At 40.4% G+C, this 14,259-nt stretch overlaps 1 protein-coding gene across 2 annotated transcripts in view; it reads right to left on the bottom strand.

Annotated features, from left to right (window-relative positions):
- SLC7A2 (solute carrier family 7 member 2) overlaps positions 1-14,259 on the bottom strand; it is a 1,203,198-nt gene that overhangs the window by 475,850 nt on the left and 713,089 nt on the right. For both annotated transcript variants that reach the window (XM_044062413.1, XM_044062412.1), the window contains one exon: positions 5,864-6,019. In XM_044062413.1, the coding sequence (XP_043918348.1) occupies positions 5,864-6,019 (156 nt within the window). The remainder of the gene's footprint in view (positions 1-5,863; positions 6,020-14,259) is intronic.

Below are 14,259 nucleotides of genomic sequence, written 5' to 3'. Positions count from 1 at the left end.
AGTGGAAAGGTGTATGGGAATCTTCACCTCCAAACTAGGTAGAAGACATCCTCAGTTCAGTCTTGATATCCTACTGCTGTAAGCAGAACATGAGAAGGGCAGAATTTTCTCCTGAGGAAAACAAGTCATCTTTCATGGTATCCCATTCCAAGAAAGTCTTCTGAATGCAAGATTCCTTAAGTCTCAGCTCTAGAAGAGGACTCAAACTATAGCGAATGGTCCTCAAGGCAATGCTCGTCTTTCTTGAAATGTGAACTGCCACCAGGAAGATGTTATGATCAGTGGCCTATTAACTAGAGCCACACTACTTTCACAAATTGGATCCAACCGTTTTGCCCCTGCCTGCCTAGGTGCCATACCATGACCTGCTACTGACCTTACAAGAAGGCATTTACATTTTGACCTGCTCTCCAGTGTTTGAGAGTGAGAAAATAACTTGTAGTCTTCACAGGTTTATGTTGTATACCTTCTTGTGGACACACTATTGATGTTAAACAACAGATTATCTCAGATGATCCCCAACTCTCCTACCAAGTTATCCCATCATAAGGTGCTACAATGGGATGTTTGAGGAACAGTGCAATCTCCTCATCTAGAGTGGATGTAGCCATCAATGACTAGTGTCTCATGGCAATAAAATGACATTATCACAAGATCCATGAAAGAATATTGGCTTTGTATCCACTGATATTCCTCTGTTCAGTGGATCACCTACAATCCAAATGTAAGCCATGAAAGGCAAGAAGGTAGACACATACAGACAAAGAAAGTATAGCATGAAATAAGCCCTCATTGTCTCTGCAGTCTCACCTATGATGATGGAACATGAGTTCCTGGGTCCTCCTTTCTGGAAGAAAGGAATGACACAGGACAATGTTGCAGCCTATTCTGATGAAGCTGTCCTTTGTAGTGGCACCAAAGATGAGTTCTCTCAATTTATAAATACCCCAAGCAGTGCAACCAGAGAAAGGTAAAGATATGATAATAAACACACCAAACAGCCAGTAGTAGCAGCAATTCTCCTTATATTTCCAAGACCTGGTACCTCGGCATCTCGCCTTCAATGGGTAAGATATGGCCTCAACCACAAAGTGTCACAAAAGGCTTACCAAAAGCCAGTTGTCTAGATATAGAAATTCCAAGAAACCTTTTAACAGCAGAGTTCCTGCAAAGCCTTCACTGCCACAGGAAACACTCTAGAGGATAGGCCACAGGGCAGCATCATGTGCTGGAAGTGATGATGTCCCATCACAAAGTGTAACATTTTCATATGTGGTTTCCAAATTATAAGATAAGGAAAGGAATCCATAATATCCAACAATACCTTTCAAAAACCTTATGGGAGCTAGAGTATCAAAAAATGGAGAGTTACCATGAAGTCATCTGCCTGTCGGGTGCCAGGATCTGCCACATAACCCACACACTCAGGTCACTCCACAACAAGTACAAATATGACTCTGTCATTGTCAATGTTGGTGTGAATAATCTGAGACGTACCTCCCTGAACTACATGAAAACAGACATGGAAGAGATCTCAAATCTTCTAGCCCAGGCAGGTATGACCCTAGCCCTGAGTAGCATCCTGCCATTGCCCAGAATGATACTGCAGTACAAGGACAAAATTATTGACTTCAACAATTGGCTAAGCTTCTGGTGTCATTCTAAGGGGATCCCGTATCTGTCTGCCTTGGATAACATGGTTGACAGACCACGATGCTTTGCCAGAGATGGCCTGCACCTTGTCGCCCCTGGGATTCCGGATACTGGCTAAGGGTCTTGCTGCACCTATAGTGCCTTTTTTAGGCAAGGTTCAAATGACAAATTCACCACTGTAACAGGAACAGGCAAGCAAAAACTGAGGGTAATGCTACTCAATGCTAGAAGTCTAAATCTCAAAATACACTCACTCGAGACACTCCTTAAAATGGAGAACATCGATATCTGTGCAGTGACTGAGACCTGTTTAGAGAGCACCCCTGCATTACCAGACTATAATTCATACCACACTTTTCGGCCATCTAACCCGGACCAGAACAGCAAAGGTTGAGGTGTGTCAGTATTCATTAAGGATATCCACACCTCCAGGCTAGTTGTGCAGCATAATGTATCCAAGGTTTTCCAAGTGCAACTGACTTTGGGCAAAACTGCAATCCAAATTGTAGCTTGCTACAAATCCCCCACCATGCCCCAGAATTCCCATTCCTCTTTTCTTGATATACTGGAAAATATTAGGGTTCAACCAAACACCCTAATAATGGGCGATTTCAACTACCCCACCATTAACTGGGAAAACTACTCATGTACCTACTCCTTGGCTCAGCGTTTTCTGGAATTCATAAAGTCCAATGCCCTGGTTCAACTTATCCACACCCCCACCAGGGGCAATAATAACCTAGACCTAGTCATTACCAACATGAGTGACCAGTGTTTCAAACCTGAAGTCAACTCCTTGTTGGTCAAATCCGACCATAAGCTAATCACCCTAGATATCTGCATCCTGTCCCCACCTACCATTAAGCCAAGCCACGGTAAAAGTTACGACTGCTGAATCCTACACAAATGCACTCTATAAGCACTTACACGAGTGCATGGATCGTGCTATCCCAACCAGAACCAAGACACTATCCTCCCAAAAAAGGAAGCCAATCTGGTGGTCCCCTGCCATAAACAAACTCTACAACAGAAGGAATAAACTGTTGCAAAAAAGAGTAAAATCCCATGAGTGGAGGAGCTCCCTGGTCAGCCTCATTAAGAAGCTGAGATCCCTTATAAGATCCTCTAAAGGTAGCTACGAAAACAAAATCACCACTGATTCTAAGGGCAGCTACAAAGCATTCTATAGCTATGTCAAGAATCTCAATGGCAACACCCTTTCTGCTCTGAGTTGCAGCACAACGGCACAAAAATTACACAACCAACTGATATTGCCAACATCCTGACAAATAGGTTCAGTGCTAACTTTACAGCCCCCACACCCCCTAAAGTGCCCATATCTATACAGGAAGAATGCAGAGTCCCTGTAATCACATTGAAGCAGGTAAAAGCTGCTCTCTCTAAAACCAAAAACACAGCATCCATGGGACAGGACAACATCCCAGGCTGCTTTCTACACGAACTTCAGAATGAACTGGCTCCCCACCTAAGCACCATGTTCAATCATAGTCTCATGTTAGGCTTTATGCCCACTGAATGGTGCACAGCAACAGTTATCCAACTCCATAAAGGGGTCCACCATTGATCCTGGGAACTATCGCTCTATTAGCCTGACAAGCCGGGTCTGCAAGGTCATGGAACGTATTATCATGGAACTCATAAACAAAGACATTGGTAACCTCCAAAGTCTGGACCCCACCCAATTCGGGTTTGTGAAAGGCAGATCATGCCTTCTGAACCTGATCAACTTCTTTGAGGCAGTCAACAAAGCCGTAGACGAGGGTAAGGTGGTTCACACAGCCTATCTTGACCTCACCAAGGCTTTCAACACTATCTCCCATTCTGGAATTATAGCTAAACTCACTAAACTAAGCATAGGGACTTTGCCATCACACAACCATACTTATCCTTACTTATGCATGCATATGTGTGTGTGGTGTATGTATATATATATATATATATATATATATATATATATATATATATATATATATATATAAAAAAAATAACCAACTCTTGCAAGCTAGTCAACCAAAGCAGCATTTGACCAAAATCAATGTGGAAAATTGGTTTTTGCAACACTGCCTCCTACTTAACCCCAAAAAAACTAAACTTCTCCTCTTTACTCCTACCCAAAAATCTCCCACTCCACTCTTCACTATCTCTTCAAATAATGCAACCTGTATAAACCCTGACAAGACCACGCGACTGCTAGGTGTAACTATCGATAACCATCTCAATTATGATAAACACATTAACACCACTGTTAAAAATGTCAACAAAAAAATTGGGACACTCTACAGAATTAAACCTTTTCTTACCCCTGAAACTAGAAAGACCATTGCACAGACACACCTGATCTCCACCCTCTTTTATGCCTCACCCATCTATACCAACTTATCCAAAAGTAACACTACCAAACTCTCCATCTGCTACAATAGTATAGCCAGATTCATTACTGCTACTCCCCTAAGAACTCATCATTGTCTTAATCTCAAACAACTAGATTGGTTAGAGCTAAATAACCAGTTATTCTATCAACAACTACTTATCATTCATAAGACCCTTCACTACCCTGAGCTGATCGGCAGTCTCTCAAAAATGATTATACCATATAGAAACCTAGCCACACTCCGTTCTGCAAATCGACTACTAGTATCACTACCTAAATCAAATAATAAAGCTGGTGATTCATTACTTGCAAACTCAATAGGGAAAATCTGAATCAACTCCCTCAAGGAATAACTAATCTAACCTCTACCTCTCTTTTCAAAAAACATATTAAAGAACATCTCAAAACAAAATGGATATGTCCATGTGCTAATCCTGACTAAAATAATGTTCCACTCTCTCCCAGCTCTTCCACCCTACCCCTCCTGACTTAGCGCCTCTATAAACTATCAGGAGTTTTGAGAGTTATTATCTAAGAATTGGGCTTTTTACCAGTTAAATTTGTTCTGTCTGTATCCTGTGTTACTGTTATATCTTTTATATAGTCTAATATAGTTGTATATAGTATAAGTTTACTTCCTATTATGAGTATTTGTTTTGTATTTGAAATTTTTTTTTCTTTTTCTAGCTTATATTTTGACTAATATTATGCCTAACATGATAAATTGTTGTGTATTTACCTGTAATGGAGCTTTTCTCCCCGGGCCTCTACTGAAAACGGATATTATTGTCCAGTTGGACTAGCCCGGTCAACAAATGTAAAATAAATAAATAAATAAAAATAAACGATTGATGAACTGCTTGTTCACTGCGACCATATATGTGTATCTCTCTCTCTCTGTATATATATATATATATATATATATATATATATATATATATATATATGTGTGTGTGTGTGTGTGTGTATATATATATATATATATATAGAGAGAGAGAGAGAGATAAATATAGTGCAACAAAAACCTAGCCAAGCTACAGTTTTCACTATATGATACATTAAACCTCCTGTAATGGAGGCCCATGAAATATATGCAAATGTATCAATGTCATTTGAATATATCCCATGGGTCTCCATTACAGTGGATTTAAGGTATAACACAGTGAAAACTCTGGCTTTTCTTGCATATTTTACCAAATGGTTTATTTGCTTGACCTTTTCACCCTTTGGCGTGGATGTTAGTTGGTATATTTTGCAGGCACCTTAATGTTTATGGCATCAATTGAGTTTAAAGTCCTGTGTTTCTAAACTACAGATGAACATTCTATTTGTGCTATGAAATTACTAACAGGGTTGAAATGTGCAATTCCACAGTTAGTGGGGTTTGGCTTCATTGGCCTGAATATACTCATAAAAATATAAAAAAGTTGTGTGCATTTAAAGGCCACGTAGTTGAAACACTTGATATCCTTAAGGGATGTATGTATATATCCCCATGGTATTCCACTGCAGGAGGTTTAAGATATCACACACTAAAAACTCTAACTCTGCTGTGTTTTATACATTGTATATATATACACACACAGAGAAAGTGAGAGGCAGAAAGCGACAGCAGAACACATTCTCAGTTTTTAACCTTTTCCTATTATATAAACAAGCAACTGCACACACAAACATACACATATATTACACATGCAAGCATTTTCTCTGTCCTGACTGGACAATATTGATAGTTAATATTCTGCTGACCTAACATCTAAGATGTATTACAGCATGTAATTTGGATCAGTGAAAAGAATACAAAAAAGTTTGCCTTACCTGCCAGTAACAATATCAGGAAAACTGCAAAGAAGTCTGGATATTCTGCTAATCCTGGTGAATGCATTCTGAAATATGAGCCAAAGAAATCACCAATCTTTTTCTCAAGCAGCTCATCAAAAGTGCCACTCCAAGCTCTGGCCACACTTGAGGTCCCTTCATCGAAAAAAAAAAAATCTTGACTAAATATCGTATGAAAGAAAAGTTTCAAAAATACAGAAGTGCAAATACATTATATTGTTGCAAGTAAAGACTTAATATCCATCTCATATGCAATATAGTTTAGCAAATACGAACTATTAAAAAAAAAAATATATATATATATGTATATCTATATATATATATATATATATATATATATATATATATATATATATATATATATATATATAGATATATATGTGTGTGTGTGTGTGTGTGTATGGGTCTACTTTGTTTCACTAAAAGCTCATTTCACTGAATTTGAATTCACCCTGACCAAATCGTTGAAAGCTCAAATTACTGAAAACTCATTTCACTGAATCTCATTTTACTGAAGTACTGGCACTCTGTAGAGTACTGCAAGGCAAGTAAAAAGTATATGCCCTTTTCCCCATTGTAGTGTAATCCTGGAGTTAGTATATATAGTTAAGGGGTGTGGGGGGGCACAGCCCCCCCCACATTGGGGGTGTTGGGGGCGTGTATGATTCCAGCCATCAAACAAAACAATAGACAAACCTGGCGACTCATCTAAGGCTGCCTCAACTGAAATGAAACAAATTCCATGTTAGGATCCACCAAAGGAGCAGTGAAGCACTGTTAGACTACACCCTTATCATAGTATATCTCTAGAATGATTTCACAATAAATCTATATCCCACTTCTAATTAAAACTTCCACGTCAGCAGAGTTTGTTGATTGCCATTCACTGTGCAGCATGTTCATTCATCTTTTTTCAAAGAAATTCTAGTTTTAAATCTAGTGTTTACACTGAAGTATGCCAAGTTAATCTCACATTCTATCTATCATTCTGAAAATGAGAGTTCTTGCCTTTGCTTCAGGGTCTACTAACATTGTATACAGTTATTCATCACCTCATCATAAATTATTTATTCTCTGCTGTGGGGCTTTTCTTCCCTTGTATACAATTATACATCAATTACTGTTTAAAAGTGTTTGAATCTGTCAAGGACCTTTTTTCCCCAGGTGTCTACTATTTATGTTCATAGATGACTACTAGCCTAATTGCCCTAAAGGGCCATTTTAAGCCTAGCCAATAATCCTTGATCAAGATCAAACTCTGTACTTTGTGCTTATTAGGTGAAGACCTTAACCATTATGCTAATCCACTGGCTTAGTCAGCCTTTCCTGCTACCAAAGGACAAATAAAATAAAAATAAACATATTCCCACAGTCAACTTACTTATTACATTACTGCTTGTTACATTATACTCCACATGTCAAATGAACTTGAAAAGGGCATTCTGTAGTGCATCACAGCTGGGAGCTCCCGGAAAGTTCTCTCCACTCTACAGTTCTTTCTTCCTCTAGCCCTCAGCAACATGTAGGCTGTATCATGTAGCAGGCTAGGAGGGTATTCCTTGTCCTATGCTACCTACATCTGCACTTATGGGACATAGGTGAGTTGAAGCTGATATCTGCACAACAACTAGAGACAGACATGAAATAATACATTTGTGACACAGGATGCTCATCACCGGATGTAGGAAGAAGAGCCCTCCTAACAGAGGGAGATGAAGGGATAGTAACATGCAACCCCTGCGGAGGACCCCCCCCCCCCAAAAAAAATTCAAATGATACTGCTAAGGATAGCAGATGAGATAAATCCCAAGTAGCAAGTAAAAACTAAAATAGGTGGGAAGCAAACAGGGAAAACAAACAGGCAAAGCTTAGAGGGTGATATTCTGAAGCAAAGCAGTACTTAAAGATACTCATGTTCCTCTCTTGGCACAGCAGCAGCAGTCAAATAAAAAGTTTTGCAAAAATTCTTGTCACATGCCCATGGCATAAACATCTGTAGTGGACAGACTCTTGAAACAAGCAAGTGAAGCAGTGATATCACTAAAACAAGGGACTGGGTGCAAGTGACCTTAGGCCATACTGACAAGTGCACAATTGGCTACTGCCCCAGTGATAAAAATGCAGTTGTCAATGTATTTGGACAGAATTTGCTTGGTCTCTTCCGGCCACTCCTTTAGTTCAAATAAAGCGAATGAACACCTGGACTACCTCAAGTAATAGCAGAGCTGACAATGCACATCCAAGATGTGTAGCTCCACCTCTTATCTGAAGTTTGTCCCTAGAATGAACACAGGGGGATGGATGGAATGAATAGAAACATCACGGAAATTATTTTTGAAGGAAATGTAAGTTAGTCCTAAAGAGCAACTGCTCATTCTGAAAGCTCATCTAGGATTTTCTATTAATAAAAGCATGAGGATTCAATATCTGCCTAGTGGAAGAGAAGAACTTTAAGTTCAGTGAACCTGCTAATGTTAAATGTAGACAGGTACACTCAAGGATCTTAAGGTTCAAGTCCCAAGGAGGGCAAAGTTTCTTCAGTGGCAGACAATGACGCAGCATCTCCTTCAGGGAGAGGGCTGTGCTGAGCCATATGCCATCCATAAGGTCACAATATGCCAAAATGACAGAAAAATTCAGACTCAAAGCAAGACATTATAAAAAGTAAACAAGCACACCTGCAAGTTCACACATTGTGGTCAAAGCCAGTATTTATCCACTAAAATTGATATTTATTTCTGCAAAAGGTTCTTGGCAATTACTACAATGTGTTGACCTAGATGAAGGTTTCCTTTCACCTGCCTATACCTCCACAGTCCCAGATAGGGGCCAAGGTAGGAAAAAAGAATCTAAAACAGCTAACAAGCTTGGAAGAAGACTGGCATACATCCCATTTGAGGGAAATTTCCATGGGTGAGAACAGAAATTCATCTTGCACTATAAGCAACCTTGAAACCTAGAACCACACTCCATTTGACCACCAGAGGTGACAAGGATAAGCAATGCTCTTCTTTCTTTTCTTTAGAAAACGGATAACAGATGCAAATCCAAAAGGAATGGTAGAATATTTGTACAGGAACTGTAAGAAGAATGCATCCAGTGTCCACTCCCCCAAAACTCCAGCAATGAACAGAACTTGAGGCACACTGCACTCTCCATTGTGATAAACAGGTCAATCTCTGGGGAAGATCCCTTTATGCAAAACTTCCCATTTCACAACTCCAAAAAAAGGTCTGGTATTGCATCTCCAGGATTCTGCCATGCTGCTACATCCCAAGGCATATGATTGGCCTTTAGGGGGATGCATTAGTCAGTGGCCTTAGCCAGATCTGCAATGCCTCTGTGCATAGCGGGGTAGGAGTTCACCCCATGATCTTCGTTTAGATACCATACAATAACCTGTTTATCTAATCTTGTCAGGAGAGGCACAGGCTTTAGTTACTTCTCCAGAGGTTAGAAAGCCTGCCATTTGATTACCTTTCTGTGTGATCCCTTACCTACAGTGGGCTCCACTTGGCCTGCAGCAGGGACGATCACAGGTGGGCTCCCCAGCACAGAAAGGAAAGGAAGTGTCTGCCATCAGACTCTGTGATAAGTTTGGTGGCAAACAGGGAAACTCTCCACTGGGAATGGAACAAGTCTACCTTTTTGGGGCATGGTGACAGAAGTCTGGAGAACTGTGAGAGAGTGATAATTTCTCAAGCATTGACATTTCAAAGTTTATTCTCAACCAGAATCAAGTCAGCAGGTCTATCAAGATTATGGCAGCCATAATGTGTAATAAAAATAGAAAAAAATGTGGGTTTCCATCCAACTCTGCTGTTTCATTCAAGATACCAAACTTATGATTTTCCAGAGTTCTCAGTCAGAAAGGACAAGCACTATAGAGTGCAGAGCTTTGCTCAATGAACAAAAGCTATTGCACCACCACCTAAGCAGATTTCTCCTACTTTATGATGACCTCAGAGACTGTAATTACTGCAAACACAGAGCTCCTTCTAAGGAGTCATTAGAAGCCAGTCATCCAAGTTTGATAACATCAGAAGGTTCTTAACCTAGCAGGTATATGCTGTCACTATCAAAACATTGGTGAAATACCTGGGGGTAGATACATGCCGAAGAGCATCACCATGTGCTGAAAATGACAATGTAAAAACTTTCTGTTGTGTTTTCAGGCACTGATGAGTTGGGAGACATAACTCATGTCCTGTGACAACACCTACATCCACTCAAATAACATAGGCAAGAACAGCTAGAAGGCTACCCAGGAATGGACACAGCCGACAATGCCACCAATCTTGTCTGGAATGAAGAAGAGGGAGGAAAAAATCACATTCTTTTTAAAGACTGAACAGTTTTATGGCCTTTTTGAAAAGAATCTGTTACTGCTTCACAAGTGCTGAGGAAAAGGATTTCTTAAAGAAACTGGTCTTGGGCAGAACTTAGAAGGTCTAAGATGTGGCATTTTTTTCAGATCACATCCATAACCCACTTGTCCTCTGAGAACATAATAAAATCTGTGATTTAATATAACTCGTAAAAGACATAACAAACGAAGAGAACGTAGGATAAGTGCTTTCGGTAAAACCTTTTTCAGATCCTTTATTCACTCCCATCAAGGCAAAACTTTTAAACAGTGTTCAACCAATCATGCTGTTCAGGGGTGGTTCCTCTTCCATGGTTAATGGAGACAGGTCCCTCTGGTGGTAGTCCTCCAAAATTACAAGTAGCAGGAATAAGTTCTGCTTCTTCCCTCTTCCTGTTTCTACTTTATATATTTATGCTCCGTTCTTACAGCATGGGTTTTAGAGGTACCATTCCTTTAAGGCCCGGTGGTTTATCTGCTCTCAGTTCCATAATCCACTTGGTCTCTTCCACCTCTGTTCTGTTTCTCATGTCACCTCCCCTTGGGCTTTCGTTCAGCTTCATTAGAGCCATAAATTTGAAACTGTGATTTTCTTCTGCCCTAATATGCTGATACACGGCATTTGTAGCTACTTGATTTCTTATGTCTGATAGATGGCATAAAATCCGTTCCTTAAAAGCCCTATTTGTTTTACCTACATAGTAGGAACAGCATGCCTCGCAGATGGCTAAATATACAATGTTCTTGCTCGGTCATGTGGCATAACCTTGAAAGGAATAACTCTTCTTGGTGACTGGGTGTTCAACTATATTATGTGTCCGTATAAAAGGGCAAGCTTTGCAAAAACCACATTTCCAGGTACCTTTACGTTGGCTCCATGTTCTTTATCTACTGACAGTAAGGCCATCATGTTGACACGATAAGCGCTTCATATTCTTCTTGTTCCGAAATACAAAGCTAGGTTTATCCCCCACTATGGTTCGTAATTTCTCATCCGAAGTTAGGACTTGCCTAAACTTCCTAATAGTATTACAAATGAATCCATTATCCATGCTGTAAGTCAGTGTGCACCTCAAATTAGCTGAAGATCTATTATCTTGTGGTTGTCTGGTTTCTTCACATCTCCTATTAGAATATATTAAGGGTGTTCACAAGAGTTTCTTTTTCTTTTAAGAAGATGTCATCCTTAGAGCATAATTTGGGGATATGTGTGACCTAATTTCCCACTAAATTCCGAAAGATGTGCCTTGGGTGCATGCTGGTCTGATGTACAAATGGTTTCAACATCTAGGTTTCCTGAAAATCATGGTTTCTATCCCTTTACTCGGGATCAGGCAAAGTTTCACATCAAGGAACTCTATCTCCCTTTTGGAGAATTTTAAGTCAAATCTAAAAAAAACTGGTTGTGTGACAGAGAAACGTGACAAATTCCTGTAGACTAGTGGCATCTCCTTTCCATAGCAGAAAGACATTGTCCACAAATCTCATGTAGAAAATTATCTGGTCTTTCCACAAGTTGCATACGTCCAGATCCCATTCTTTCTCTCATTGTACCAAGACTATATTCGAATAACTGTTGGCACATGGGGTGCTCATGGCAACCTCCCATTTTTGCCAACAGTGAGTGTCACCATATAGGAAGTTGTTGTTCTCCAATAGTACTTCTAACAAAGTACAAAGGAGATTAACATCCAAAATTTCATTGCCAACAAATCTTCTGACGGCTTCAATTCCATAATTATTCGGAATTACCATAAAAAACTTTGCACATCCAGTGTGACTAATAATAGTCCTTCTTCCTGGGTTCTCATTTCCATTTTCCCAAACAAGAGAGTATTACGAAGGAGCTTTATGACTATTTTGATACAGCCCATCCTGTAACACTATTAGTGGACTGCCAAAAATACATAAGAACGTAGATAATCCACCTATGCGGCCCATTGTTTCAGCAAGGGGCTGACTGACTGAGCCACTATCAGTGTTCTTGGAAGCTGAATTAAAGAAGGTCCTATCAAAGGCCACCAAGGTTCTGAAGGACACATCACACTTCTTAGGTTTCTTGTTTGAGAAAATGGAAATGAGAACTTCTATAGTGATGTATGTGTTTGTATAAAATAAAGCTGCTTGAACAGAACCCATGAAGACTCTTCTATTGTGTCCAAAGTAGGAGAGTGACAAAACCTGTCCCTGTTAGGAGATTAGTAGGCTTAGCATGGGATGAACACCTACCCCTCTATGCACAGAGACAGTGTAGCTCTGGCTAGGGCCACTGACTAATGCATCTCCATAAAGGCTAGTCATGTGCCTGGGAAGGAAGCAGCATGGCAGGGGGCCAGCCATGCTTCCCAAATGTGTCTGACAAGTTTTGATACCCTAGAGTTATTTTAAGGAATATATGTATGCTTGGATATGGCAGTCAAGCATTTACAGGCTGCTTCTATCTACTAGGGACTAGTGGAGACATAGGCTTCTTCCCATAAGGCAGCACAGAGAATAGTCTGATGCTGCTCTCCAGCAGTGAGAATAGTCTGATGCTGCTCTCCAGCATTGGGAATAGTCTGATGCAGCTCTTCAGCATTGAAAATAGTCTGATGCAGCTCTCCAGCATTGAAAATAGTCTGATGCTGCTCTCCAGCATTGAGAATAGTCTGATGAAGTTCTCCAGCATTGAGAATAGTCTGATGCAGCTCTCCAGCATTGAGAATAGTCTGATGTTGTGCTCTAACATTGAGAATAGTCTGATGCAGCTCTCCAGAACTGAGAATATTTTGATGCTGCCCTCCAACATTAAGAATAGCCTGATGCTGCTCTCCAGCATTGAGAATAGTCTGATGCTGCTCTTCAACATTGAGAATAGTCTGATGGTGCTCTCCAACATTGAGAATAGTCTGATGCTGCTCTCCAGCATTGAGAATAGTCTGATGCTGCTCTCCAGCATTGAGAATAGTCTGATGCTGCTCTTCAACATTGAGAATAGTCTGATGCTGGTTTCCAGCATTTAGAATAATCTGATGCTGCTCTCCAACATTGAGAATAGTCTGATGCTGCTCTCCAGCATTGAGAATAGTCTGATGCTGCTCTTCAACATTGAGAATAGTCTGATGCTGCTCTCCAGCATTGAGAATAGTCTGATGCTGCTCTTCAACATTGAGAATAGTCTGATGCTGCTCTCCAGCATTGAGAATAGTCTGATGCTGCTCTTCAACATTGAGAATAGTCTGATGCTGGTCTCCAGCATTTAGAATAGTCTGATGCTGCTCTCCAACATTGAGAATAGTCTGATGCAGCTCTCCAGCATTGAGAATAGTTTGATGCTGCTCTCCAACATTGAGAATAGTCTGATGCTGCTCTCCAACATTGAGAATAGTCTGATGCAGCTCTCCAGCATTGAGAATAGGCTGATGCTGCTCTCCAGCATCGAGAATAGTCTGATGCAGCTCTCCAGCACTGAGAATAGTCTGATGCTTGCTCTCCAGCATTGAGAATAGTCTGATGCTGCTCTCCAGCATTGAGAATAGTCTGATGCTGCTCTCCAACATCGAGAATAGTCTGATGCAGCTCTCCAGCATTGAGAATAGTCTGATGCTACTCTCCAGCATTTAGAATAGTCTGATGCTGCTCTCCAATATTGAGAATAGTCTGATGCAGCTCTCCAGCATTGAGAATAGTCTGATGCAGCTCTCCAGCATTGAGAATAGTCTGATGCTTGCTCTCCAGCATTGAGAATAGTCTGATGCTGCTCTCCAGCACTGAGAATAGTCTGATGCTGCTCTCTAGCATTGAGAATAGTCTGATGCTGCTCTCCAGCATTGAGAATAGTCTGATGCTGCTCTCCACCATTGAGAATAGTCTGATGCAGCTCTCCAGCATTGAGAATAGTCTGATGCTGCTCTCCAGCATTGAGAATGGTCTGATGCAGCTCTTCCTTTAATGGAAGAATGAGTCACATGGTATTACAAATAGTGACCCAATTCTTGTACTCATTCCACCCCCTCAGGAATACATCACT

This window comes from Protopterus annectens, chromosome 2.part1 (genome assembly GCF_019279795.1).
Source record: "Protopterus annectens isolate FY-2018-M chromosome 2.part1, PAN1.0, whole genome shotgun sequence".
In the NCBI taxonomy this organism is placed as follows: domain Eukaryota; kingdom Metazoa; phylum Chordata; order Ceratodontiformes; family Protopteridae; genus Protopterus; species Protopterus annectens.
Note: the sequence above shows the minus strand (reverse complement) of the source record. Positions and strands in the feature narration are given on the sequence as shown.